This window comes from Augochlora pura, chromosome 7 (genome assembly GCF_028453695.1).
Source record: "Augochlora pura isolate Apur16 chromosome 7, APUR_v2.2.1, whole genome shotgun sequence".
In the NCBI taxonomy this organism is placed as follows: Eukaryota; Metazoa; Arthropoda; class Insecta; order Hymenoptera; family Halictidae; genus Augochlora; species Augochlora pura.
The window spans coordinates 7,264,974-7,287,536 of NC_135778.1; the positions used below are offsets into that span (position 1 = coordinate 7,264,974).

The window sequence follows — 22,563 nt, forward strand, 5'->3', positions numbered from 1 at the left end:
TTATAGTTGCTGACATTTCGTAAAAGAGAGACTCGTGTCATTTTTTCCTCGCAGCCGCAGAATTACGTTCGAAAATGAAATAAAATTCCATTGTATGATTGATTTGAAATTTTGCACACATTATTTTCTCGTATCACAATTTAGGCGGTTAAAACAAACAAAATCTCGAAAATAATGTTTGTAATTTGAGAGTAAAACAAAAGAGTGCAGAAAATAAGTGACACATCTCGAAGTCAGGTCTTTGATTCGAGCTATGTACCTCTGTCGTCAAAACATTTGTCCACGATGTTCGTATTTCTCCCCATTCCTAAATCCCTTGCGAAGTTTCACGATCTCCACTGATATCTTTTCTCTAATGAATCGTCTATAGCCCACGACAACAAAGCGATTGCAAATGCTGGTAGTAAGAACCGCTGTCTCTTGCCGTCTTAGCTGTCTACTTTTTTCTGTCTCGCCACGTTTTATCTTTTATCCACGAGCTTTCCTTGGCTAGGATATTGACGACTACATTCCCCTTGTCCACTTTCACGACACAAACAAAACTGACGCAGATTTTCTTTTAAATCGGAGACAAAGCAATAATATTTTCGAGATTTCGAACATTTTCGGAATCTCGCACACCTCTTACATATAAAATCATACTAACTAATTTGACTCCGTGAAAACTTGAAAGATTCCGAGTCCTTCTTTGTTTTCTCATTTTTTGTATTGTTATACTTTAACATTAATGAATGTGAATATATAAATATAAAATAACTACTACTCTTTAATGTTGTAAAGCTTAAAATAAAATTACGATATCTACTTAATTCTTTTAACGTAAATTTAATTTATTCATTTACGATTTTACATAGTTTATTGTATCATTATTAAAATTAGATGTGCGAATATAATTTTTTTCATATATCTATATATAATCAATTAGTTATTGCAGAATTAATTACATGTAATTTTTATAATTGTATTCCTGCATGCATATATAACTAACCTAACAAAACTTTTATCTGCAGTCGTGCGAGACTTACAAAATGGCAAAAAATAAAGTTGCTAAAGAGGTCCTGACTTATGTATTGGGAATATGTGTTCCAACAGCTAAACAAAATGCAGCTAAAATACGTGTACGTAAACTGGAACTAGATAATCATCTCTTACAGGTAAGTAAACTTCAATAATATTTGTATGATAGTAGATTTGAGGTTATGTAATTCTTATTTATGTTACAGTATTTTGTTAAACATGAATTTATTTATGCCATTGATCCGAATAAAATTAGTAAAGTTGGTGATACAGTTTTGATACAAAATTTACCAGAACAATTAACACGACTTATTACTCATAAGGTACGTTTGGTGTATATATGTAAAATAATATAATTAATGTTTAATGCATACATGCTATCAACTTTATAAATTTATTTTCATGTTTGCAGGTTGTTAATGTGGTTTATCCACTGGGTGATATGATAGATCCAATATCTGGTAAAAAAATAGTTGCAGGAAGATATAGGTATGATATTATTCTTTTCAAAGCTGATATTTATTTTTTAACATAATTTTCTGAATATGTATTATGGTATTAACTTTTTTAAAAATATTTATCAAAATATAGGGATCATATAGAAGAAGATGCCAAATTATTTGGTAAATTAGACTCCGCATTTGAATATGATAAAGCACCACCAAGAGGATCAATGGAAAACAAAAGAGATTTTTCATACAAAAAGACTTATGTTAAATATAATGAAGATCCAAATGACAATGATCCACAAGGAATATATCCATCATAATCTATTTGTATTGGGTTTAGTGTAATAAACAAAAATTATCTGTTAAAAAAGATAATTAGATTTTATTTTAATCCATAGTACATCGTAATGTAGGTATAAATAGTTGTAGAAAAGCGTGTTTTGAGATAGAAATATGCGAATAAAGTTGTTCACGAAACAACATAATCTTACATAAATATTTAATGGTTTCCATATAAATTAGTTTGCTTACAAAGAACAAGAAGGGTAACAATATTAAAATGATAATTTATGAAAAATACGTTAACATTCCTCTATGGATGGTACTTGTGCATATATTTTCAATTTAATAATTAGATACAAACACTTTCTTCGCAATTTTTCCTTATTTAACTTGTACATTATTCTTTCATACTCTTCATAAAATAGCATTAAATTAGTCAATCAGGAAACTCTACAAATATGTTAATTATATTAAATGTAATCACCAGCTATTACTACTACAGTCACCCATTCTAAATTTACAAATATGATGACTTTATTAGTTTATGAATAAACAATTTTGTAACGAATCATTCAGAAAGAAATTCTCTTTCGAGAGCTGCCCCCATGGCATTCCACTCTCGATCATCTTCATTATCCATTATTTCAAGATCTTCAATTGAATCCTGAGAATTATCACCTAAATCTAAATCGTCCGGCAAGTCTTCGCCTCTTCTAAATCGTGTTACAGGATCGTCATCGTCATCATCATCCTCCATAGTATCTTCCTTAGCACTCGACGAATCGTCGTCGCTACTTCCCCGACAAATTTTTTGTTTTTTCCTTAGAGGTTCATTTACATAATTTCCTATTGAGCAACAAGAAAATTATCATGTTGCTACTTTATATCAACTAAAATAAAAATAGAAAGTATTCCTACCTTCATTGTGCATGGCATCTTCTGAATCAGAATCTTCTTGTTGAACTCCTTTACCACATTCCTCCTCCCCATCATCATCTTCGATATCAAAAACAGGTGGTTCCATTTCTTGATCATCCATATCCTCTTCAACCTCTTTATCCATAATTTCTATCTCTTCTGGTGTAAATGACATTAGTGGATTAATACTATCGGCAAAAGTATTTTCCATCTTTTTTTCTTCTTCGTCTATGCGTTCTGGACTACTACAATGTGGAGGTGGTATTCTAGATGCTCGAGCCTAAAAATGTATAATTACTGTAAGTTAGAGTAGATTGCCAAATTTACTGTTCCATGTGGATTGCTACAATCATTGTGTTGCTTTTATAGTACCTATACCTTTATAGTAAGCGGAAAGAGACGTTCATCAACATGTTCCCAACGTTCTGCACATGTCCAAAGCCATTCAGGGTTTACAATTTTTATTTTTCCATTTTTCTTAGCTGTATTGACTTTAGCAGTGCCAGGTCTAATTGCAACTAAATGTGTAGTTTTCTCTGTCAAGTCCTAATACATAATGATTCATTAAAATAGACAAAAATAGTATATATCGATACGAAGATAAAAGTTATAAATTACTTGTGCTACTTCTGCCCCAAATGCTCTGGCAACTTTATACGCTCGACTTTGTTGGAGTTTCTGGTTAGTAGGTATCAAACCACTGAATGTTAAATGTACTCCTTTCAATACTTGCGCTCGTACTCGTGGAATGATATCTCTCAACGATTTACGTCCATTTTCTTTATCATAATTAATATAAAACTCAGCGTGAATCCTTCGAAGAATATCTTCCAAATATAACAAATAATCATCGTCGTCTTCATCTATAATATTATTTTCAGCCGACTTTATGTCATCTTTTTTAATATCTTCTTTTGCTTCTATCAATGTAATGCTTTCTTTTTCTTGCGATATTGTATGATCTTTGTTCTCATCTTCTTCTTCCAATATTTTGTCTCTGTTTTTATCCGTTTCTTCCGATATTTTAATATCTTTATCATCATCTCTTTGTGTAGCTGTTTTGTCTTCATTTTCATCTTCTCTTTGCGGCGTCTTATCATCTTTGTTTTCAGTTTCTGAATTGGAACTTGCAACAATGATATCTTTGGTAGGTTCATCGCTCTTTTCTGTAGCTTCGCAAATGTTTTCCTTATCTTCAAACTTCTCAGAATTACTATCTACAAAAATTCGTTTCGATAATTCAGATGCGCCATTTTCGTCAGTCGTATTTTGATTTTCTTCTGTACAAAGTTCATTTGTCTGTTGCAATTCGGGTGAAACTGGAACATCATTTTTCTCTAAACCTGGTGGCGCGTGTATGTCACCAGTATGTCGAAAAAAGTGATAGGGCTTCACCTGTACCAAATTACCACATCCTTGCCACACATCTTCTCTATCATCTATAATGCATACTAGGTCATCTCCGCAAGGAAATAAAGCTCTGCAAAAAATTAATTCGAATTATATGTAACTATGCATATTGATTTGACAAATGGGCAAGATTTATAAATATTTAAATACTTCAGATTAGCTGTTTTCGATGCAGGATCAAAACATTCATCCCTTGAAAGTATTCTATGAGAAAATAATATTCCATCTTTATCTAATAATCCTGCTACAGTATGAGCATAATTTCTTGCACCAAATGTACATATATGCAGTTCATATAAACGGCTCATCTCAGAAAGGAAATGTCTGGTATTAGGCCTTAAACGGGTGTGATACCATGGAGAGTTTGGTCCATAGAGTTGATAATGATAAACATCCTTAAACATAAAAATTAATAATAGCAATTCAATTACCTTTCATGATACATGAATAGTTACATGTACCTTCATATTAGGAGGAACATTATCATTTGTCGTATGAACAATTGTTTGATCAAGATCAACAAGCAAAGCTAACTTGCGATCATTTAAAAGACGTTGTTCATCTTCTTTTCCAATTTTTTCTGCCAATTCTGGACAAACTTTCAACTCAGGTACACTATGTACCATTGGCACACTTGCCTGAGATATTTGTATATTTTCACTTTCTCTACGAACTCCTTCAACCCTTAAATCTACACCACATTCAGCACATAAATCCTTCATTACTGTAGGATGTCGACATCCTTCTAATATCATTATCACTTCCCTGAAATACTAATCACTTATGCAAATTTGGAAACAAATTAAGAGCCTACAGAGAATGATACTAACATTTTCATCAAAAAAGATCATTATTAATCAAATATTTTTCTTGTATGAAGCTATTTGCGAACTTGCTTTAATATTTGAAAAGTCTTTAATAAAACTAACTATATTATGCTTTTTAAAGTAACAAATTGTATAAAAGTAAGGTTAAGAAGAATGTATACCCAGGTTGAATGATATTTCCTTCTTTTGCCAAGAACTTTGTGACGCGGCCAAATCGAGTGGCCCGATACTTTTTCTCAGGACCCTTCACATCTTCGGTTCCTGGAGTAATATTTTGATATAAAAACAACACTCGGCCCGCTGAAACCATCGTATCCATTCGAACCCTCCATTTTAATATCTTTGCTGGTTGTCCACCAACTGGAAATGTGACTTCTATTGTGCCCATAACTTTTTATCAGCAAACATTCAGACGTCGAATTATTATCTTCTATCGAAAAAAATTAATTTGTCGAGTGTTAAACTTTTTACGTTTTTGCGCGGGAGATGCATAAATACACTGATGTTCAATTTCATACACTAGCAAAGCATACGTACATACACAAATAATTCGTCACAATACCATCAGAATTCTATGTACATACAGTGATAGCTAAGTTCTCTGCAAGACCTTCCGGCAGCAGTACGCTTCGGTAGCGAGAACGGGAGTAGAAATTGCTTTATTCTGATTGGCTGACGACTCGTTGCTAAGACAGGATTTACTGTCGATTGGATATACAGTAAAATGGTGGGGATGCTTGCAAAAGCTAAGGGAGATAAAGAAATCATTGTGCACTGTATGTACATAATGTTGCGCGACCGTGCGAACTTAACTACGATAAAACTATGATTAATTAGTACAGTATTGCCAATAAAGATAGGAGGAAGATTTCAATTATAATATACAATATTAATCCTAAACATGTATTAGATAGGCGCGAAATTCGATTTTTAAAGAAGTTTCAAATAATAAAATTTGTTATCTTATAGGATTCTCGAAAACATATTTGCAAAGTCTATTTTTGTGTCTATTTACTATTTAAAAAATTCATTTTACCCCAACACTACTTCGTAGCCATTAACTCTATACGTATACTTATTTCGCCTACATACACTTCCACCTTCAATTACCATTCAGTTCCAACAAAAAGAGAGGATCATCAACGAATCGATACTGAGCTGAATACATACACTGTTCCTATTGGTTCAATAAGTCAACACCAATGATCTTAAATCTGTTATATGTAAACACGGTTATCAAAATGGTTTCGCAAGAATAAGTCCTGACGTCTTAAATATTCGAAGATTTTATGAAAAATTTCTTATATAGACAGGAGCATTGTACAAATTATGTACGTATTTTTTAATATTTCTATGTATAGTCTACATAGTCAACAAACAATTCTGAATTTTTCCAACTTATTGATTAGTGGTACCAAAAGATCTTTTTATTTTGATTATAAAACTTCATCTAATAAAAAATTATGTGTAAAATTAGGTTAAGAAACTGAAGTAATAATAACTACTTCGAATAATAAGTGATAAAGGTTATCCGCAAATCTTAGATCAGTACCATGTACTGTGAGAAAGATATGCAGAGTTATTTTGTGCGCCGTTAAGGCCGGTTTTTAGTTAACTGTATTTAACAAATCAAACAAGAAAAAAGAAATACTTAACAAATTACAATCATTAAAAATTTTTATTAATCATCATAAAAACTTGTTACATTCATTTAATAATCAATGCATTATTATGACAACTATACTTTGTTATATTCATAAATGAAATAAATGTTTTTTATAATGTTCCAGTTCTTTTATGCTTTCTTTTATATCAGCTAATGCTCTATGTTCAGCACTCTTTGTAAATTTAGGAACATCCAAATTCCATCTTCTAAAATATAAAAAAATTCATATTATATTTTATTTGTATGAAATTATTGCTCGTACAATACTTACAGAATTAATTCTTTGAGAGTAGAAGTATCTATAAGTCTATAATGTAAATAATTATTAACTGACGGCATATATTTATATAAAAACATACGATCCATGTAAACAGAACTGCCTGCAAGTGGACACGATCCTATTTCTACATATTTTTGTAGATGATTTAGTAGAATTTTTTCTGCATTTCGTACATTAATTTTACTTAATCGTGATTCATCAGTTAAACCTGTCTAAATATTAAAATAATTAATCTAATTCTGAGAAAAATTATTTCTTCATTTTCAATGTGACTTAAGTTTTAGTAGTTAGTAGAGTTTTAAAGCATATTTACCTCTTTATGGTGTTTCATGCACCAATCATTCATATTCTCTAGTATTTCGTCAGGTTGATTTATAACTAAATTTAATTCATCACCTATAATATTTAAGTTTTTATCTGTAATTATGCAAGCAACTTCCATTATATGAGATGTTTCAACATGAAGTCCAGTCATCTAAAATATTAGATGAAATAATAATAGCAAAATATATATTACAAATACAAAATATGTATATATAAAAACGTATTGCTAATACCACCGTACTTCCATATCTATCCAAACAATATTATTGTTTGAATTACTGTTGCTTGTATTTAACGTAGATGTATTAACTGTCAAAGGAAATTTTGTATAAGAATTTCATATAATTGACTTTCAATCTATTAATATATATATATACAAAGTATAATAAAAAATACAAATTTTTTAATAACTGTGAAATTAATTAATAATTAATACCAATGTTCATATCAAAAGTAATAGTAAACCATTCTATATTACCCTTTTGAAAATGAGAAAGTGAAGGTAACTGGAGGTACTTCTTGTACCATCTTAAGCTATGCCTACAAATCATTCTTATATAACAATTTACAAAATTGTCTGAAAATAAATAATTCCAAGCAAATATAATATTTAAAGCATATTACACATCTGAATTAAAGGACTTATTATGTCATGATTCTTAGAAAAACATTTTAAGATCAATTATTGAATTAATATTATAACACTGCATGCCACTGCAGCTATATTTTGAAGCTGCTCTAATAACACAGACTTCAAAATAGAGGAGCGAAATGAATGAAATCGTCACTCAGCGCACGCGGATCGTAAGAACTGCCCCCTCTTGTTTATCCGCAAAGCAAGGAGAAAAAGAGTAGGGGTCACCGAGTGTTACACAGACAGCATCCACTATTGCTGAACATGTAGCAATTGTTAGAGAAAGATAGACTCCAATTGGCTAGCACCTGACTCACTTTAACGCAAGATCGAACAAAGAAGTCTCAGGACCACGTATAAAAAAAGGTTTTCTCGTGTAAAAATTGCAAAAAAAGTTTCGTTATGTAAGTATGGAAATTTTCTTTGTTCTAATTAGTTGAAAACTACTATTCAAATAGAATTATCTACGGATTAGTAGTTTGTAAAATAGTGGAGATGTGCGCGCCATCTTAGGTAGTAAAAAAACGAGCAAGTGTAGGTCCTATTACTGTATAACGAACAGTGGCTACGGGCCCCTAGGTCCGGACTTTACGAAGTACGCACTAAGAAAAATAAGAGGGAACAAATATCAGCCAACCGCATCCAATAAAAAAGAGACAAGTACTAGCCAATTAAAGTCTATCTGTTTCTAAAATTGGCTACATATTCAGCTGTATTCAACACTATTCTGGCTACATATTCAAATGCTGCCTCTGGGTATATGCTCTAAGTTGCAACCACTTTCAGTAGAGTGAAACTAGAAAACATCAAGTTATCTCGGACCCTTTCACGTTTGTGATTGGTCATTTGGTCCCAGTCGTCTGTGCTGCCCTCTATTCATATATTGTCAAACTGCTCATTCGGGACGTCACATGTGACGAAATTCACAATAATAGTGTTTCTGACAAGTGTGACTATTTGCCTACAATTACAGCGTCCTTCGCCCCTGCAGCAGTCCACATGCTCCCCGACATTCTGAACAAAATTTTCATCAGTGTTGTAAGATTTGAAGAAATTCTGCCCCAGCGCCATTGACGGTAGAGAAACAAACTTTATAGAGCAGTAGTGGATTCTACCTCTGTACACTTTTCGTGCTTCCTAAGCTGGCTTGCACATCCCCACCATTTTACTGCGCATCCAATTTCACGCAAGTACTTTAAAAAGAGAATGAGATACGATAGAGAGAAATAGAATGATACCCATCAAATTCTATGTATGGTGTGCACATGGATAGGAAACATAGCTTGCTTTACTTTGCCATGTTTTGTGGTCTCACTTTTTTCGCGCATTTGTTCGGTTGGCGCACCATTTGAAGCATGTTCAAATAAATAAAATCTATTGCTTTCAGATAAATATGTACCCCGAAAACGTACTATGATTATTCCAGATTATAATAGCGAAAAATAAATTACAAAATTAACAAATTTTTAATAATTGTACTGATTCTGTACTTTGACTTTTTAATAATTGAATCAGGGTTTTCGAAAAGAAACGATATCGGCTCTATTGCACTAACAGGATTATCAACTTTTTCCGAAAAATTGTTTCATGTTCAATGTCTTCTATTAGTTGCGGAGCACGTAAGGGTTCTAGGTTCATCAGGCGAATCGCCAAAGAAAGAAGAACAATTTTTAAATAAATTTCTGGCGGTCAGTGTGTTAAAGGTTATTTTATTTATTTAAATATTCACATGTTAACAGTTGAATCTTTGTTTAATATGTTTTTAATTGCATCCTTCGACTTCTGAACTCCAAGACGAAATTGTCCGTATTCTGGACGAATTCTCATTCCACGATAATAGTAGACGAGACTCATCTCATAGTCACCTAGATGATACAAGGATTCCGCTTTGCAATATATCGCTTTTGCCATATTCGCACTTTTCATTTTATAACGTAATGCGTTTTCAGCATCCTGTAATGCCTTTTGCGGTTCTCCCAATAAGAGATGACACTTACTTCGTGCTATTAATGCATTTCTGTCATTTGGTTCGAGATTCAGTGCCTGAAAAGAAATAATATGCACAACGTAATAAAATATTATAAATACATGTTGTACAAGTGTAATATTTCATTTTATGGTTCTATTAGTAGCGTTTTATGCAAAGAAATTACATATACTTGAAGTCAAGTTTGCGAACATTGAACTCCCTTATTGCAGACCTCTACTAATCTCCTATAATTATTTACGAAATTTCGGATACAAATAAATGCGAAAATCCACAAGGGTTTCAATTTACATGATGTATATCAACAAAATTATTAAAGAATATTATTACTATGTTTTAAAATAAAAATGCTACAAATGGATAATACAGAAAAGTGCTAGAAAGAAACAGAGATCTGTAGAAAAGAAAAAATTCAAATATACGTAGTGCTTGATGATTAGGTTCTGCAGGTATATATAATATAAACAAAATATAACGTTGTTATTATGTTGTTAGAAAAACATGCTATTCTTCCACGAAAAGAAGGAAGAGCATGTTTACGTTTCTACTTACGCTGCAATCCGATGTACCTCCTGTCAACTACAGTCAATAACAATCACTGGCTGCGATCGCGGCGAATTGCAGCAAAAGTAGAAATGTAAATACGCTGTGCCCTCGTTTGGGGGAAGAATAGTACTGTTCACTAAAGCTGTGTTTCGTGCGACATTCTGATGACAGTACATGTATACCAAGTGTAACGTAAATTGTTATAATGAAAGATATTAAATTTTAAGAGTATACAAGCTTCGGCTAGTGCGGTATGCAAAGTTTATTTTGTAAATCAAAGTGTAATCGGCGAGTGGGAATCAATATAAGACCTGCAACAAATTCATCGATTCCGGAACTTCGGAATTGTATTGTAATTTAACAAACAAATTTATTTTTGATTTGAAAAAAATGATGCTTGAAACAGATTAGAGCGAATCTTCCGAAAATCGGACACGTCCGATTTGATTAAAATTTTACAAAAAACTTCAATCCACATAAAAATAATATTTGCGAGACGAAATTCCTAAAGCTCGAACTTTAAGGACGAAAACTTTTCGAAAAATGTTTTTAACATTTTAGTATCATTCTCAGTGATTTTGAAAAGTCCTCTGCTTCGATATGGCTGAAATTTTGAAAATAAATTTTTTTCGACAAAAACAATGTCCCACGATCAGACGTGATTCAGACTTGATCTTATTACAAAAGAATAAAAAAGGGAATGATACTAAAATGGTAAACAAAATTTTTCGCGACCTTATTGAACGCTTAATAATTATGTTGAATAAATGGAAACCTTGTTGATACAACTCATGGCGACCATAACATCGCCGATACGCATTTCGCGCAATCCTAAAGCGAGCATAGCGGTCGGTTCGGTGTCTTCTGGAAGTTGCATATTACGATCTTGCTTTTGTTTCATCTTCAACGATTGTTTGATGTCTTTGGTGCCCATGTTCACCGCTGCAGCTCTATCCTTATCGGTGTACACCTCCTCCTGTCGGTGAACACCGTTATCTTGTCGGCGTCATTTCTTTTTCTTCTGCATGTTCATCTCCGATTCGATCGATGATTTATTCATCTTATACTTTTGTTGTTTCTTGTCAGTTCTCTTCTTCCTTCTATCATTGCTGATACAACTTTCTTTGTCAACGTCTTCGGAAGAGTCCGCAGCGAGACAAGCGCCCAAGAACGAAGGATTTTTATTCGGTGCATCCGACTCCTCTGATTGTCTCGAGCTCGTTGTTGCGTCTGCAGGAGCTCGAACATAGCTTTGCAGAAGATCGTGATGATGCAGCGACGGATTTAAAATGTCCATGATCTTGGAGTCGATGGCCTCCGTTGTATCGATCGATTCAGTTGCAATGATTTCTGTCATTTTCAAGCTGCCTTATTTTTCGGTAATCTGGAATCGTTCCTCCTTTTTTTTATCAAGGTATTGTCCTCTTCCTTTATTCGAAAGACGAACGGTAACGGCGAAAGAAAGATGTGTCCGCTTCCTACAAACTCTATCTTCTCTTCGTGCTGGTTGTAATATAGTGTGCTTCAATTCATCATTCTAATACTTCTTTAACATTTTAATGAAAGAGGCATTGTTGATATTTACTAATACTTGCACTATGCACTATTCACTATACTATTGTTAGTAATCGTAACTGTTGAATATGTTTGGTGTAGATCATTCAGAAGACCAGTTCGAAATGCGGGCTTCTTTCGTATATTTCGTTTGTGGGACGGACGTGTGGTTATCGACACCTTTGCCGGCGGCTTTGTTTCCTTAGAAACAGTCAACAATGCGGGCGAATTCGGCACGTGAGGAGATCTTTGATTGTACATGCATGAAGAAACCTTCTACATTTTCGATATATGTATGTATTATATCTTCTTCGCTTCTATTTTCCTTAATGGTACGAGACAATGATAAAGGACAATGTTATAATATAATTCTATTATGAACAATATTATTAATATAATTTAAAACGTAAATCTCAACATTCGTAATGTTGAGCGCATTAGTTTCGAAGATACTTTTATTGATCCGTTACCATTGATATTGCGTACAACTTCCGCATGCACAATATGCTTGGCTTCTTTTTCTAAAAATATGTTGCGATCTATCTACTAAAATCTTGACATTTAACACATTGAATTTTGTATCTTGTCTGCTAATAAATGACGATGGGCAAGGAGCATACATGTTAAAGTCGTCTCCTGACGGCTGTAATCGATCAAAAATCGCTTTGCAATCGTCTTGTTAGCCATTCCCCCTTTAGATATAACTCTCTGCATTCTAAATCATTTTAACTCTAAATCACAAATATCCCTATCAACACAGAATATTTTCATTTCAAGTTTACGAAATTGAGCTTTCACTCACATCGCACTTATATTTTTAAGAATTCATTACTACGTTGAGCGCCGCGTCATCCAAATATGGGTGAAATTAATTTCTGAGCAATTTTGGAAATTCATTTTTATTACAATATATTTGTACAAACTGAATTTGATGAGAATGTTTCGGATGCGAAAGAGTTCTAATGCCACCCCCTAAGATAAATATTAACTTCCTACTATCGCTTTAATATTAATTAAATACGCTTTAACTATGTTGGGATTTCAATGGCCGATTGTCGGCGCTGAACGTGTTGAACGTAAACTTGACTTGCGTGAAACTTATTTTTAGTAAAGGTATGATGTACCATGTTGGTCACGCGAACCCGATGGAGTATCATGGTCGGTTAGAACCGATTTCGGCAGCCTTCCTGCGCGAGGCAATCACACTATTCAGACAACCCTCTTTATCTTAACTAATCTCTTTACTTGTGCGATGTGTTCCGCGACTATCGGTGGCGTCCTTCTTGTACTTCAACATATCCGTAGTGATCGAATTCACACGAACGTTAGCAGTTAGGACATCGCATGTACTGTGCCTTGCTCGAAGTTGAACGATTCTCAACTAAACTTGCTACGATGAAATTATTGGTATCGGCTTTGTTATTACTGTTTTGTTATTCTGTATTAAGTTTTGTTATTTGTTATTACATTCATTTCGATTCATTGCACATTTGTGTTTCGATAAGTGCGTTAATTTCTTATTCTTTATCGTGTCATTAACCCTTTCGGCACGAGTGCTGGATATATCCAGCGTCCATGTGATGACCGGTATAAATAACAGAATTTTATATAAATAACTTTTAATAATAAAGCTACAAGCAACACGTTCCGTTAAAAAAAAACATTGTCTTATCGAGCACAGGTTTTATTCAACGTTTAGGAAAATCTTCATATAAAGGAGAACGATTGACCATGTGAAAAGCCGGAATCATGGTTAAAACCCTAAAAATCGAAGTTGTCGGGGGGGAGTTTTAGACTTACGGGTTGACTACTTTAATAATGCCTCCGTATGATGGAAAAAATCAAATGATCTATACTTTTATACCTGAATGGCAATTTCACCTCGAACTTCGAGTTTTTTGGACAGTTGTTACTCGTGAGCGTGAGCGACAGTACGAAGTGCATATTCTGAAATTGAAATTGGAAGGTTGGAAGCTTGGAAGGTTGGAAGGTTGGAAGGTTGGAAGGTTGGAGGGTTGGAGGGTTGGAGTGTTGGAAGCTTGGAAGGTTGGAAGGTTGGAAGGTTGGAAGTTGGCAGTTGGAAGTTGGAAGTTGGAAGTTGGAAGTTCGAAGTTCGAAGTTAGAAGTTGGAAGTTGGAAGTTGAGGTAGAATTATATCTTTATTTGCAACTTAAATTCAATTTCAATTTCAATTTCAATTTCGGTTTCAACTTTGGACTCTGGACTCTGGACTTCAACTACAACTTCAATTTCCAGCACCATGAACATATCAAAAGCTCCTTGAATTTCGTTCATTTTCGCAATCCGTCGTAATCACATTAGAAGGCAATGCGTAACAAACTAATATGTTTATGTTGCTCCGTGTGGTGAACAACTCAACAAAACACGAACGAACATGTATAATGTAAACGTAGATATGTGGAATTGTAGAATTGCAGAATTGCAGAACTGTAGAATTGTAGAATTGTGGAATTGTAGAATTGTAGAAATACAGAATTGTAGAATAGAGGAATTGTAGAAACATTAAAACGTTGAAACGTGGGAATGTGGAATATAAGAATGTAGGAATGTGGGAATACAGGAATGTGGCAATGTAGGAATGTGGAATGTAGAAATGTAGGAATGTCGAATGTAGGAATGTGGAATGTAGGAATGTGGAATGTAGAATATAGGAATGTGGAATGTAGGAATGTGGAATATAGGAATGTGGAATGTAGGAATGTGGAATGGGGGATGTAGGAATGTAGGAATTGGGAATGTGGAATGTATCAGGCTCTACATCCATGGACCAGTCCGATTCATTTCAAACCTCCTTGATTCGGGCACCTTCAGCCTCTACATCTACGGACCCATTAGCCGTTTGCACGAAAGAAAACTTTCTTATAAAAGGAGGTCATAAAAATGAATTGGTTTCCAGGGCGAAGAGTCATATACTGAATCATTTATTATTTGCTGAAGACGGAAAGCTTAGAAGCAAAATTAATGAACTGTAATCTAAAGAATGTTAAACAAAGCCGTAATGACGAACATATGTAGTTAGAGAATGGATAAAATAAGAGATACTCCAAAACTATTTTTGTATGTATGTTGACTTAAATATTTTTCAAATATTAAAAAAATTTCCTTAAAACATTACAAACATATTTGTAAAGTCATTTAAATAAACCATGTGATATAGAATTGGAAAAATAAAATGTGTTTTACGAAAAAAAAAATTAGCCTCCAACGGGACTTCAACCCGAGCCCAGCAGCACCGAAATCGTACGCTCTAATCATAGCGCCAACCGATTGAGTTGTAATGAGCGGAAACATTTTGGCATATATTCCGCTGGTTACAATTTTTTTGCTCGCTTAATTCGCATTTTCAGGCTTAAAAAATTATTTGTTTCGATGCAATAACGTTTAAAATAACTTAATCCACACTCGCGGTAAACTAGAAAAGTAGTAGCTTCATTCTGACAGCAAAAAACATCGACACATTGGGTTTTCATTTTTTTTGACAATGTTGCAGGCGAGCAAAAAATCTGAGAAAAATTGAGTACACGATCCGCGCAACGTTTCATGCGAGCAACGCAATATTCACCTGTAGCAACAGTTGCGTGCTACACCCTATATGTATATAGATTCGTGACGATTTGTGGTTCCATTTAGTGTTAAATATAGATAAATCTTCTTTTGAAGGATTACCTGTTGAAATATCCAAATAATGTATATATTGTGTCTTTAGTTTTAAAAATAAAGTTTTTTTTATTTTCCCGCTAATCATCATTTCCAACTTGGGTGTACGCTTAATTTTGTAAGTAACTGTAGGTTTATTTCTTATTACCATTTTACCGTATGCGGCGAAAAATTCAGTTGATGATCTAAGTCGAGAATACCGAAAATAGTTTTGTGAGTCATTTAGCGATTTTACAAATGCTAAACCTCCTCCTTAAAAATGCTTCCAAATACAAAAAATGAAATATTAATCCATAAAGAACTAGTAAAGTATAGTAAAGTAAAGAACCAAAAATTAAAGTTTGAAAAAATATAAAAAATACTCGAAACAGTGTTTATTAACATTTACTTTCATTAAAAGATTATTAAAATCAGAAGTATTTGTCTACTTTATATTTCATTTGAATTTGAAGAAAGTACTGAAATCAGAAGTTGTTGCTTCGTTTGTACAGTGTGCTCCATAATCGGCTAATTAGAGATTTATATTTAAGATGGACTTGACAGCCGTATCCCCAACTTATATACATAGTGAATATTTCGTCGAAATCAGTTAATGTTGGTATGAGTTGAAACTGGAAAAAATATACTAAAAAAAATCAAAAAATTGTATAATGTTGCAATGCTTATCGTTTGTCTCTGCGAGAGCTACAAGACACATTCAAATTTTTGCTATACGTTCGGATGAAAATGTTGAGAAAATTCTCTCAAATTCTCTAATTACAGCGAAAGAATTATTATTATTTCTATTGCGAAAGAAGAAGTAAAATAAGCTGGTGTGTTGTAACATCCGCGCCCACTCCATTCCTACTAGCCTGAAGTAATACGGCTGGACTGGATAGTTAATATGAATATGAATGTATTCCAAGTGCCTTCTTTCGAAGAACAGGTCGTAATGCCCCCGTGATAGATAAATAAAGAGTCTCAATAATATTTAATTTTTATTTCATATAATCTTATTGTTGTGCGATGTTGTGTAGTAAAAGCAATTAAGCATTTTCTAATTTACTACAATATTACGAGAAAAATGGTCGCTTTTTATAAATTGCCAAGAATGCTTAAAGAACTTACTTGGTTGAGCAGACACATAGCTTTATGATAATTTTCATTTTTTATATGTACCATCGCTTCGTTAACGTACAATCTTTTTTCGAAGAGAGCAAGACGTTTAACTTGCGTTTTACTATCAACGTTACGGTGATTTACCATGATGATTTAAATCCCATAATATGTTTCATTGGATTTTATTTCATTTTCTGTGCTCGTTTCCTTTTCTCAAATAATCTGAATTAACATTACACAAAAAGATAATCTAATTCAAATGTATTCAATTATCGTGTAGTACTCTACATACGTATAAATACGTTTTATGGGGTTTTGGACAACTACTTTCCGTAGGAATTGAATAACGTGTTATAAAAAGAAAAAGTTATGATTTATGAAGATATTTGTTATTGTTCAGAGGAAAAACTGCGGGAATGCTTTAATGGATGACATAATTTTCATTACATAAGCATAACACAAACAATTAAAATTACTAAATAGGAGGATCATTTCATTCAAATTAATTATAAATTATTTATCATATAATTCAAAATTAACGATTGATACCTTCATTTCCTTCCTATTTTTCTTTCGAAAATAAAAGCCCCAAGTAAAAATTTGACCTCGTTATCCTTTATTTCAATTGATTTAATTTTAATAAATTCTACATATTCGCGAAAGATCAATACATTATTTAAGTATATTACGTACGGGAAACCCTCTAATATGCGAGGGGATCAATTTCAAAAAGTAGGTAGCAACTAAGCTATTATTGATGCTAAACATATAATTGTTCTCTTACCGATTAATACGGAATTTATGTTGCGTAGAAATCCTCAATTTTCGAATATTTCGTTTTCGCACACATTACACAATGTAGTCACGTGTTCACCAATTTAGATTTTATGTAGGACAATTGCCGTTTCTATCAGATGCCATAACTTCCTCCTGCTATCTGTAATTCTTAACTTACGACCGGAACTTATCTGTCCATACTTTTTGTCATGTCTCCCTACTCCTGGTAATCAGGACTAATCAATATGAAAGCGGTAACAGGGGACAAAGATAACGACATTCTTTCGTGACTTCTATCTCCGTCGTTCAGACCTAATAGAAATATCAATAAACAATTACGTGTACTTTTTGTTCCGTGCTGAAATTATTCGTTCCAATAAGAGATAAATATCAAACAATACTAGAGGCGATAAGTCACATTTAATACATCATTAATTCTACGGAAGTTTTTTAACTTCCGCATTCGTTATTCCAACATCATAAAATGATATAGAATTGTACAGTAATTGGAAATTATTTTTATGCGATCGTATTTTCTATTTGTGAAAAGAAATTTACATACGTAGAATGGTAAAGGTCAACAATTGTCTCTTATAATAGTAATGTCGTGTGATAACCATTCTATTGTCTGTAATGTGTACATTTAATTAGAGAGCTTTAAGATAATAGTTTATTCAAAAATGATGCCCTATAAAACATTTAATTTTAACTAGTCACGATATAATACAAAACACGATTCTTACGAGAAATATGAACGAATGAAGATCAATAGCTGTTTTAATTTGTTTTTCTTAAAAGTTTGAAAAATATATGTGTAATATACTATATCGTTTAGAGAACGATCATTTCTTTCAAATTGGAAATCGTAAAATATGTATGTTCATATATGTATATACAATTTATGTACATACATATATACGATCGAATATTTGTCTACAGTGAGCTCGTGTTCAATACTATTTCTAATGATGCCATTACGAAATATTTCAGGCTGTACGACATTTATTCCTGTATATAGTAGTAAAATAAATGTTTGCTATATCTTAAATAGCGGTGATTAACAAGTAAAGATTTTAATTAAACAATTAAAGTGTGCCCAAACTAAAAAATCATAGACATAAATATTCTTTCAATTATAATGTAACACTTGTTTATTGAACTTTTTGTAGATTTTATTCTTGTTTAATAAATACACACAGAAGAAAAAACAAAATAGTTACAAATATATCTCTGTTTCTAGAAATACGCATTAGGTTTTCTTGTAGTGACTTTATTTACATTAAATTACATAATATACATTTTATACCTATGATTGTTATAGTAAGTCTAAACAATTTTTTTACTTAAGATCCTACAACCAAAATATATCATTACTGCGGTTTCCAAGGTTGGATCTTCGGTGGTACAGTACTATAAGGCATATAAGCTTCATTTGTACCAGATAAATTTGGTTTAGGCTTTGCCATCCACTTATAGTTTGGCCGTGAAGGGTCTTTATTTGGAGGTAAATCTGTTTTGTAATGCAACCAACCAAACCATTCAGGTGGTACTAAGGAACCATCATAATCCATACCATATTTGTCTGCATATACTACCCAACGGTTGCTAGCTAAAATATAATACACAATGCATGTTATATCAAAAAATATTTATGAATTATCTTATAAGAACTATATGGCGATTAATAAAACTATAATATTATTATGTCATATCGTTTACCATTGTAAATTATACCCATAATATGAAAATAACTAAATGCTCACTCAATCGACATGAAGTTTCCAAATATTTGTAATATTTCTATTCAAAAGCTTTATTATGTTCAGTAATGATAAATCAGTATTATAATGTGTTATTATTTATTGCTAAGTATTGTAAGAAGACCTTTGTAGCTTAACTCACCATAGAAATATCCATCATTTTTATAATATTTGTTACCATCTGCATCCACACCTACCAAAGTACCACTTTTTACTGCATCAATTCTAAAATATTTAAACATAAAATATATTATAGTGGAAGCTGAATGATTTTACATGTTTGTATAAATATTGTTTAGTGTTTATTAATGTGTAAAAACTATTGTTAGACTCTTAAACAAGGAATACGTATTAGTCTTTTTGAAAAGGAACGTACGTAAACTTGAATGATATTAATATTTAATATTAAGGTTACCTGCGTAGACTTTTCAAACAGTTATAAATACCCCCATTATCCACTATTACTTGAAAAAATTTCTTGACTTTATCTAACCCCAATTGTTTCGCCATGTTTGTTTCAGACTACCACCACGAGAACTCAGAATTGAGAATTATTGAGACTACCCTTAACTATATAAATCTTAAGATCTGTGTGTACACAGAAAAACACACAATTGCAAAAGTAACATATAAACAATTATGAAATATTAATGTTTCGTAGAAGAGTGCATAATCTTCTACGAAAATAAAATAAAAATAATATTATTTCTCAATTAATAGAATAACGACAATTTTATAATGGGAGAAACTTTATGACTTTTTTATGTTATACGATTGTGATACATTTTATAATATAAACTGTAGATAAGATCTAAAACTAAGGTTATTGAAAATGACCTTTGATTGCGTTATAATCTACCATTCAGTGTGTAGTCGCGCACGCGGGAATATTCAAACACTTTGCTTTGACGAGTATTTATCATCATACAATTATTCAAAGAATTTTACATTTTATTAATCACGTAGATCATGTTTCATAGTAAATCGAAAGTTTGTTATATTTTAGAATTTATATACTCTACTTTAATGTACCGTAAAGAATTTTTTCCTTTCAATTTATATCTAGTTAAATATACAGCGTAGATAGTACAGCGTAGTAGTCGAGGTTATATTAATGTTCGAATACTTTTGAGAGTCATTGTATTTAGGAACATATCGAATCCATTGCATCCAAAGCTACGACGATATAATCGATACGATTCCAAGTACTTTTTACTTCTTCAGTTTGTGCTAACTTCATTTACAAAATGTTTACTTGTCAGCAATTACAGTTCCAGCATTAAATCACATCTCATATTACAAATTAGATCGGTAGTCGTACAATATCCAACTACATCAATGACCACTGAAACCACTAAAAATACCTGAATATAATAAATCACAAGTTTACGAAAATGTCATCGATAACAAACGCAGCAGCAATACCTAAGAAAAACAAGTCCAAAAAAACTTTGTCGCATGAATCGTTGGAGTCGCGTGCAAACGATGACGCAGAAATTAAAGCGGCAAAGCTAGCTGCGCGGCGAAAGAAAGAAAGAGAAGACGAAGCTATACGGAAAATGTTTGTTTCCAGACGCGATCCGTTTGAGGCACCTTTGAAATGGTGGGAAACGGAACATGTCAAATATGCGTAAGTCACGTCAAGGCCGAAAATTTGTATACGAAACTACGTTCCTCGGAAAGTTCTGAGTAACACTAGAAGATTATGACGTTTGCAAAATAACTAAGAATTTTACATAGCCACAAAACATTTGTTACAACATTTGTTGAAAAGTAAATTACTAATTGTAATATTGAAGATTTTTATCATGTAGCTTTACATTTAAGTTCGTAACAGAAAATTGTTCGTAATAATGTATAATGTTAGAGTTCAATAAAAAGATTTATTTTACATAAAAATCTCCTAATCGTATTTTAATCAAACTATAAGGAGACACGAAATTCTTATTCAAATCAACTTGTTTATGGTACCCGGTAATTTTTATAGGATGTATCCACAAATTAAATAGTATTAGGTTGCGATTTTTCGTTTTGTTTTTAAAATGGGAAAACAGGAATTCGTGTTATTTTCTAATACTTCGTACTGATGTTTAAATCACATTCATTTGCCTTTACAGAATAAATTATCCACCCGTGAAATTATATCTAGATGATGTAATGGGTTTTCATATTGTGCGACTTACCGATCGTAAATACATGCAGGCGCTCGCTTCGAATATCGGCAAGCATCGGGAGAAACAACAATCCATGCGCATAAAAGAGAGAATGATAAAACCGCCCTCGATTATATCCCTGTTGATGGAAACATCCTATAAAACGCTTACCGAAGCTATGAGGAAAAAGAACTTCAACAGACTTAAGCTTTATTTGTAAACAAAATAATATGGAAAACTAACAGTAATAAACAAAAAAATCGTATATTGAAAAATAGTTTATAGAAAAGAAATAACTTATTGTCAGCCTTTCGGCCATAAAAAAAGAATTCGGGTAAAAATTTAACTTAAACCATTCATCCTTTCATACGTTCAACTATTTACACTCATACCATACCTTTCATTTTCCAATCTATTACTTTCTTTGGTTCTATATTTCCTTACTCTTTCCTTTTTTTCTTCAGTTTCCTCAGCTGATTTAAGGCTTCCTCTTACCCTTTCTCACTCAATATTTCTTCTATGAACTCCATCTGCTCGGTATATGCGCCGACATCGTGAATCGTGAATGTACCCTCAAGTAAATGAGTGAGTTTACCATTAATGATATTCTTAACGATTCTTAAACAGACACATCCTTCATGTTCTTTAATACGATTATTTATTATTAAATTAGCTTCGCAAATCGTTCGTTAAATTCTGTTCGGATACGGAATTATTGAAACAAGAATATCTTTTGCATAGTTTAACGGAGCTGTTTATTGCTGATCCTCACTGTAAAAGGCTCGATTAAAAATTAAAGTGTCTGTCAGTGTTGAACTGCTTTCTATTTCGAATATAAAATAAAAATTCGTTTAATGAAAGTGAAAGTGATAGTGAGAATTGTATTGGCGATTTTTTAAATTTTATTATTGCAAATGAACATGATGATAATGATATCGAGAGCAATGATAGTGTGCAATTTCAGTTTTTGGATTTCTTTGAAAATAACATGTATACATTAAACTTAGCATTTCGGGCAAATAATTATCTTTTAGAAAAAGATGCAAGGACACTGTACATTTGCAACATTCTTTTATTCTTTCGTGGTAACATTCAAGGCAATGAAATAATTAGCTAGGCTGTGTCCTGATCAACTTGTCGAAATTAGGCTACATTGGTCGTCAGTGTAACTGGTTTCTAATATGGAAAGAAATAAAATCAAAA

The 22,563-nt window shown here is 32.5% G+C and overlaps 7 protein-coding genes across 11 annotated transcripts; 2 read left to right on the forward strand and 5 right to left on the reverse strand.

Annotated features, from left to right (window-relative positions):
* Positions 1 to 995: 995 nt before the first annotated feature.
* Positions 996 to 1,986, forward strand: Mrps17 (mitochondrial ribosomal protein S17). The gene is made up of 4 exons (XM_078187747.1): positions 996 to 1,154; positions 1,224 to 1,340; positions 1,430 to 1,506; positions 1,609 to 1,986. The coding sequence occupies exons 1-4, from the start codon at positions 1,029 to 1,031 to the stop codon at positions 1,784 to 1,786; spliced, it is 498 nt and encodes a 165-aa protein (XP_078043873.1). The 5' UTR covers positions 996 to 1,028; the 3' UTR covers positions 1,787 to 1,986.
* Positions 1,987 to 2,061: 75 nt separating this feature from the next.
* On the reverse strand, positions 2,062 to 5,408 carry Fcp1 (RNA polymerase II subunit A C-terminal domain phosphatase Fcp1). Its single transcript, XM_078187741.1, has 7 exons — positions 5,065 to 5,408; positions 4,538 to 4,841; positions 4,227 to 4,471; positions 3,285 to 4,146; positions 3,045 to 3,212; positions 2,667 to 2,946; positions 2,062 to 2,594 (listed from the first exon to the last, which is right to left on the reverse strand). The coding sequence occupies exons 1-7, from the start codon at positions 5,289 to 5,291 to the stop codon at positions 2,317 to 2,319; spliced, it is 2,364 nt and encodes a 787-aa protein (XP_078043867.1). The 5' UTR covers positions 5,292 to 5,408; the 3' UTR covers positions 2,062 to 2,316.
* A 1,143-nt stretch (positions 5,409 to 6,551) lies between these two features.
* LOC144473659 (oligoribonuclease) lies at positions 6,552 to 8,953 on the reverse strand. Of its 2 annotated transcripts, XM_078187743.1 has the most exons (6): positions 7,652 to 8,953; positions 7,415 to 7,482; positions 7,163 to 7,324; positions 6,981 to 7,061; positions 6,841 to 6,875; positions 6,552 to 6,775 (listed from the first exon to the last, which is right to left on the reverse strand). In XM_078187743.1, the coding sequence occupies exons 1-6, from the start codon at positions 7,722 to 7,724 to the stop codon at positions 6,658 to 6,660; spliced, it is 537 nt and encodes a 178-aa protein (XP_078043869.1). In that variant the 5' UTR covers positions 7,725 to 8,953; the 3' UTR covers positions 6,552 to 6,657. The 2 variants fall into 2 exon arrangements, with proteins under 2 accessions (XP_078043869.1, XP_078043868.1); XM_078187742.1 differs by having other exon boundaries at positions 6,841 to 7,061; positions 7,652 to 8,655.
* On the forward strand, positions 8,084 to 21,580 carry LOC144473663 (uncharacterized). 3 transcript variants are annotated; one of them, XM_078187748.1, is made up of 4 exons: positions 8,084 to 8,211; positions 11,997 to 12,187; positions 19,729 to 20,837; positions 21,325 to 21,580. In XM_078187748.1, exons 3-4 carry the CDS (start codon positions 20,602 to 20,604, stop codon positions 21,578 to 21,580), a joined length of 492 nt encoding a protein of 163 aa, XP_078043874.1. In that variant the 5' UTR covers positions 8,084 to 8,211; positions 11,997 to 12,187; positions 19,729 to 20,601. The 3 variants fall into 3 exon arrangements, 2 of the variants coding, with proteins under 2 accessions (XP_078043874.1, XP_078043875.1); XR_013494623.1 differs by lacking the exons at positions 19,729 to 20,837; positions 21,325 to 21,580 and adding an exon at positions 15,406 to 15,761; XM_078187749.1 differs by lacking the exon at positions 11,997 to 12,187 and having other exon boundaries at positions 8,099 to 8,211.
* On the reverse strand, positions 9,295 to 17,653 carry LOC144473664 (outer dynein arm-docking complex subunit 4). 2 transcript variants are annotated; one of them, XM_078187752.1, is made up of 3 exons: positions 17,455 to 17,653; positions 16,680 to 16,892; positions 9,295 to 9,850 (listed from the first exon to the last, which is right to left on the reverse strand). In XM_078187752.1, the coding sequence occupies exons 2-3, from the start codon at positions 16,815 to 16,817 to the stop codon at positions 9,533 to 9,535; spliced, it is 456 nt and encodes a 151-aa protein (XP_078043878.1). In that variant the 5' UTR covers positions 16,818 to 16,892; positions 17,455 to 17,653; the 3' UTR covers positions 9,295 to 9,532. The 2 variants fall into 2 exon arrangements, with proteins under 2 accessions (XP_078043878.1, XP_078043876.1); XM_078187750.1 differs by lacking the exons at positions 16,680 to 16,892; positions 17,455 to 17,653 and adding an exon at positions 11,116 to 11,274.
* LOC144473666 (uncharacterized) lies at positions 11,347 to 12,032 on the reverse strand. The gene has a single exon (XM_078187754.1). The coding sequence runs from the start codon at positions 11,695 to 11,697 to the stop codon at positions 11,347 to 11,349; it is 351 nt and encodes a 116-aa protein (XP_078043880.1). The 5' UTR covers positions 11,698 to 12,032.
* Nd-b17.2 (NADH dehydrogenase (ubiquinone) B17.2 subunit) lies at positions 18,702 to 19,857 on the reverse strand. The gene is made up of 3 exons (XM_078187753.1): positions 19,623 to 19,857; positions 19,350 to 19,432; positions 18,702 to 19,056 (listed from the first exon to the last, which is right to left on the reverse strand). Exons 1-3 carry the CDS (start codon positions 19,715 to 19,717, stop codon positions 18,818 to 18,820), a joined length of 417 nt encoding a protein of 138 aa, XP_078043879.1. The 5' UTR covers positions 19,718 to 19,857; the 3' UTR covers positions 18,702 to 18,817.
* Positions 21,581 to 22,563: the final 983 nt, after the last annotated feature.

Coding starts and splice junctions, on each gene's coding strand:
- LOC144473666 (XM_078187754.1), bottom strand. CDS start 11,697: ATGACAGAAATCATTGCAACTGAATCGATCGATACAACGGAGGCCATC.
- LOC144473659 (XM_078187742.1), bottom strand. CDS start 7,724: ATGATTTGTAGGCATAGCTTAAGATGGTACAAGAAGTACCTCCAGTTA. Junction 7,483..7,651: donor ACTTTCTCATTTTCAAAAGG/GTAATATAGAAT, acceptor TTCCTTTGACAG/TTAATACATCTACGTTAAAT. Junction 7,062..7,162: donor GCATGAAACACCATAAAGAG/GTAAATATGCTT, acceptor TTTAATATTTAG/ACAGGTTTAACTGATGAATC.
- LOC144473663 (XM_078187748.1), top strand. CDS start 20,602: ATGTCATCGATAACAAACGCAGCAGCAATACCTAAGAAAAACAAGTCC. Junction 20,838..21,324: donor ACGGAACATGTCAAATATGC/GTAAGTCACGTC, acceptor TTGCCTTTACAG/AATAAATTATCCACCCGTGA.
- LOC144473664 (XM_078187750.1), bottom strand. CDS start 11,274: ATGGGCACCAAAGACATCAAACAATCGTTGAAGATGAAACAAAAGCAA. Junction 9,851..11,115: donor CCATGAGTTGTATCAACAAG/GTTTCCATTTAT, acceptor ATTTCTTTTCAG/GCACTGAATCTCGAACCAAA.
- Mrps17 (XM_078187747.1), top strand. CDS start 1,029: ATGGCAAAAAATAAAGTTGCTAAAGAGGTCCTGACTTATGTATTGGGA. Junction 1,155..1,223: donor TAGATAATCATCTCTTACAG/GTAAGTAAACTT, acceptor TTTATGTTACAG/TATTTTGTTAAACATGAATT. Junction 1,507..1,608: donor ATAGTTGCAGGAAGATATAG/GTATGATATTAT, acceptor ATCAAAATATAG/GGATCATATAGAAGAAGATG.
- Fcp1 (XM_078187741.1), bottom strand. CDS start 5,291: ATGGGCACAATAGAAGTCACATTTCCAGTTGGTGGACAACCAGCAAAG. Junction 4,147..4,226: donor TCGAAAACAGCTAATCTGAA/GTATTTAAATAT, acceptor AATTTTTTGCAG/AGCTTTATTTCCTTGCGGAG. Junction 2,947..3,044: donor TCTTTCCGCTTACTATAAAG/GTATAGGTACTA, acceptor ATACATTTTTAG/GCTCGAGCATCTAGAATACC.
- Nd-b17.2 (XM_078187753.1), bottom strand. CDS start 19,717: ATGGCGAAACAATTGGGGTTAGATAAAGTCAAGAAATTTTTTCAAGTA. Junction 19,433..19,622: donor TGTTTGAAAAGTCTACGCAG/GTAACCTTAATA, acceptor TAAATATTTTAG/AATTGATGCAGTAAAAAGTG. Junction 19,057..19,349: donor AAATGATGGATATTTCTATG/GTGAGTTAAGCT, acceptor ATTATATTTTAG/CTAGCAACCGTTGGGTAGTA.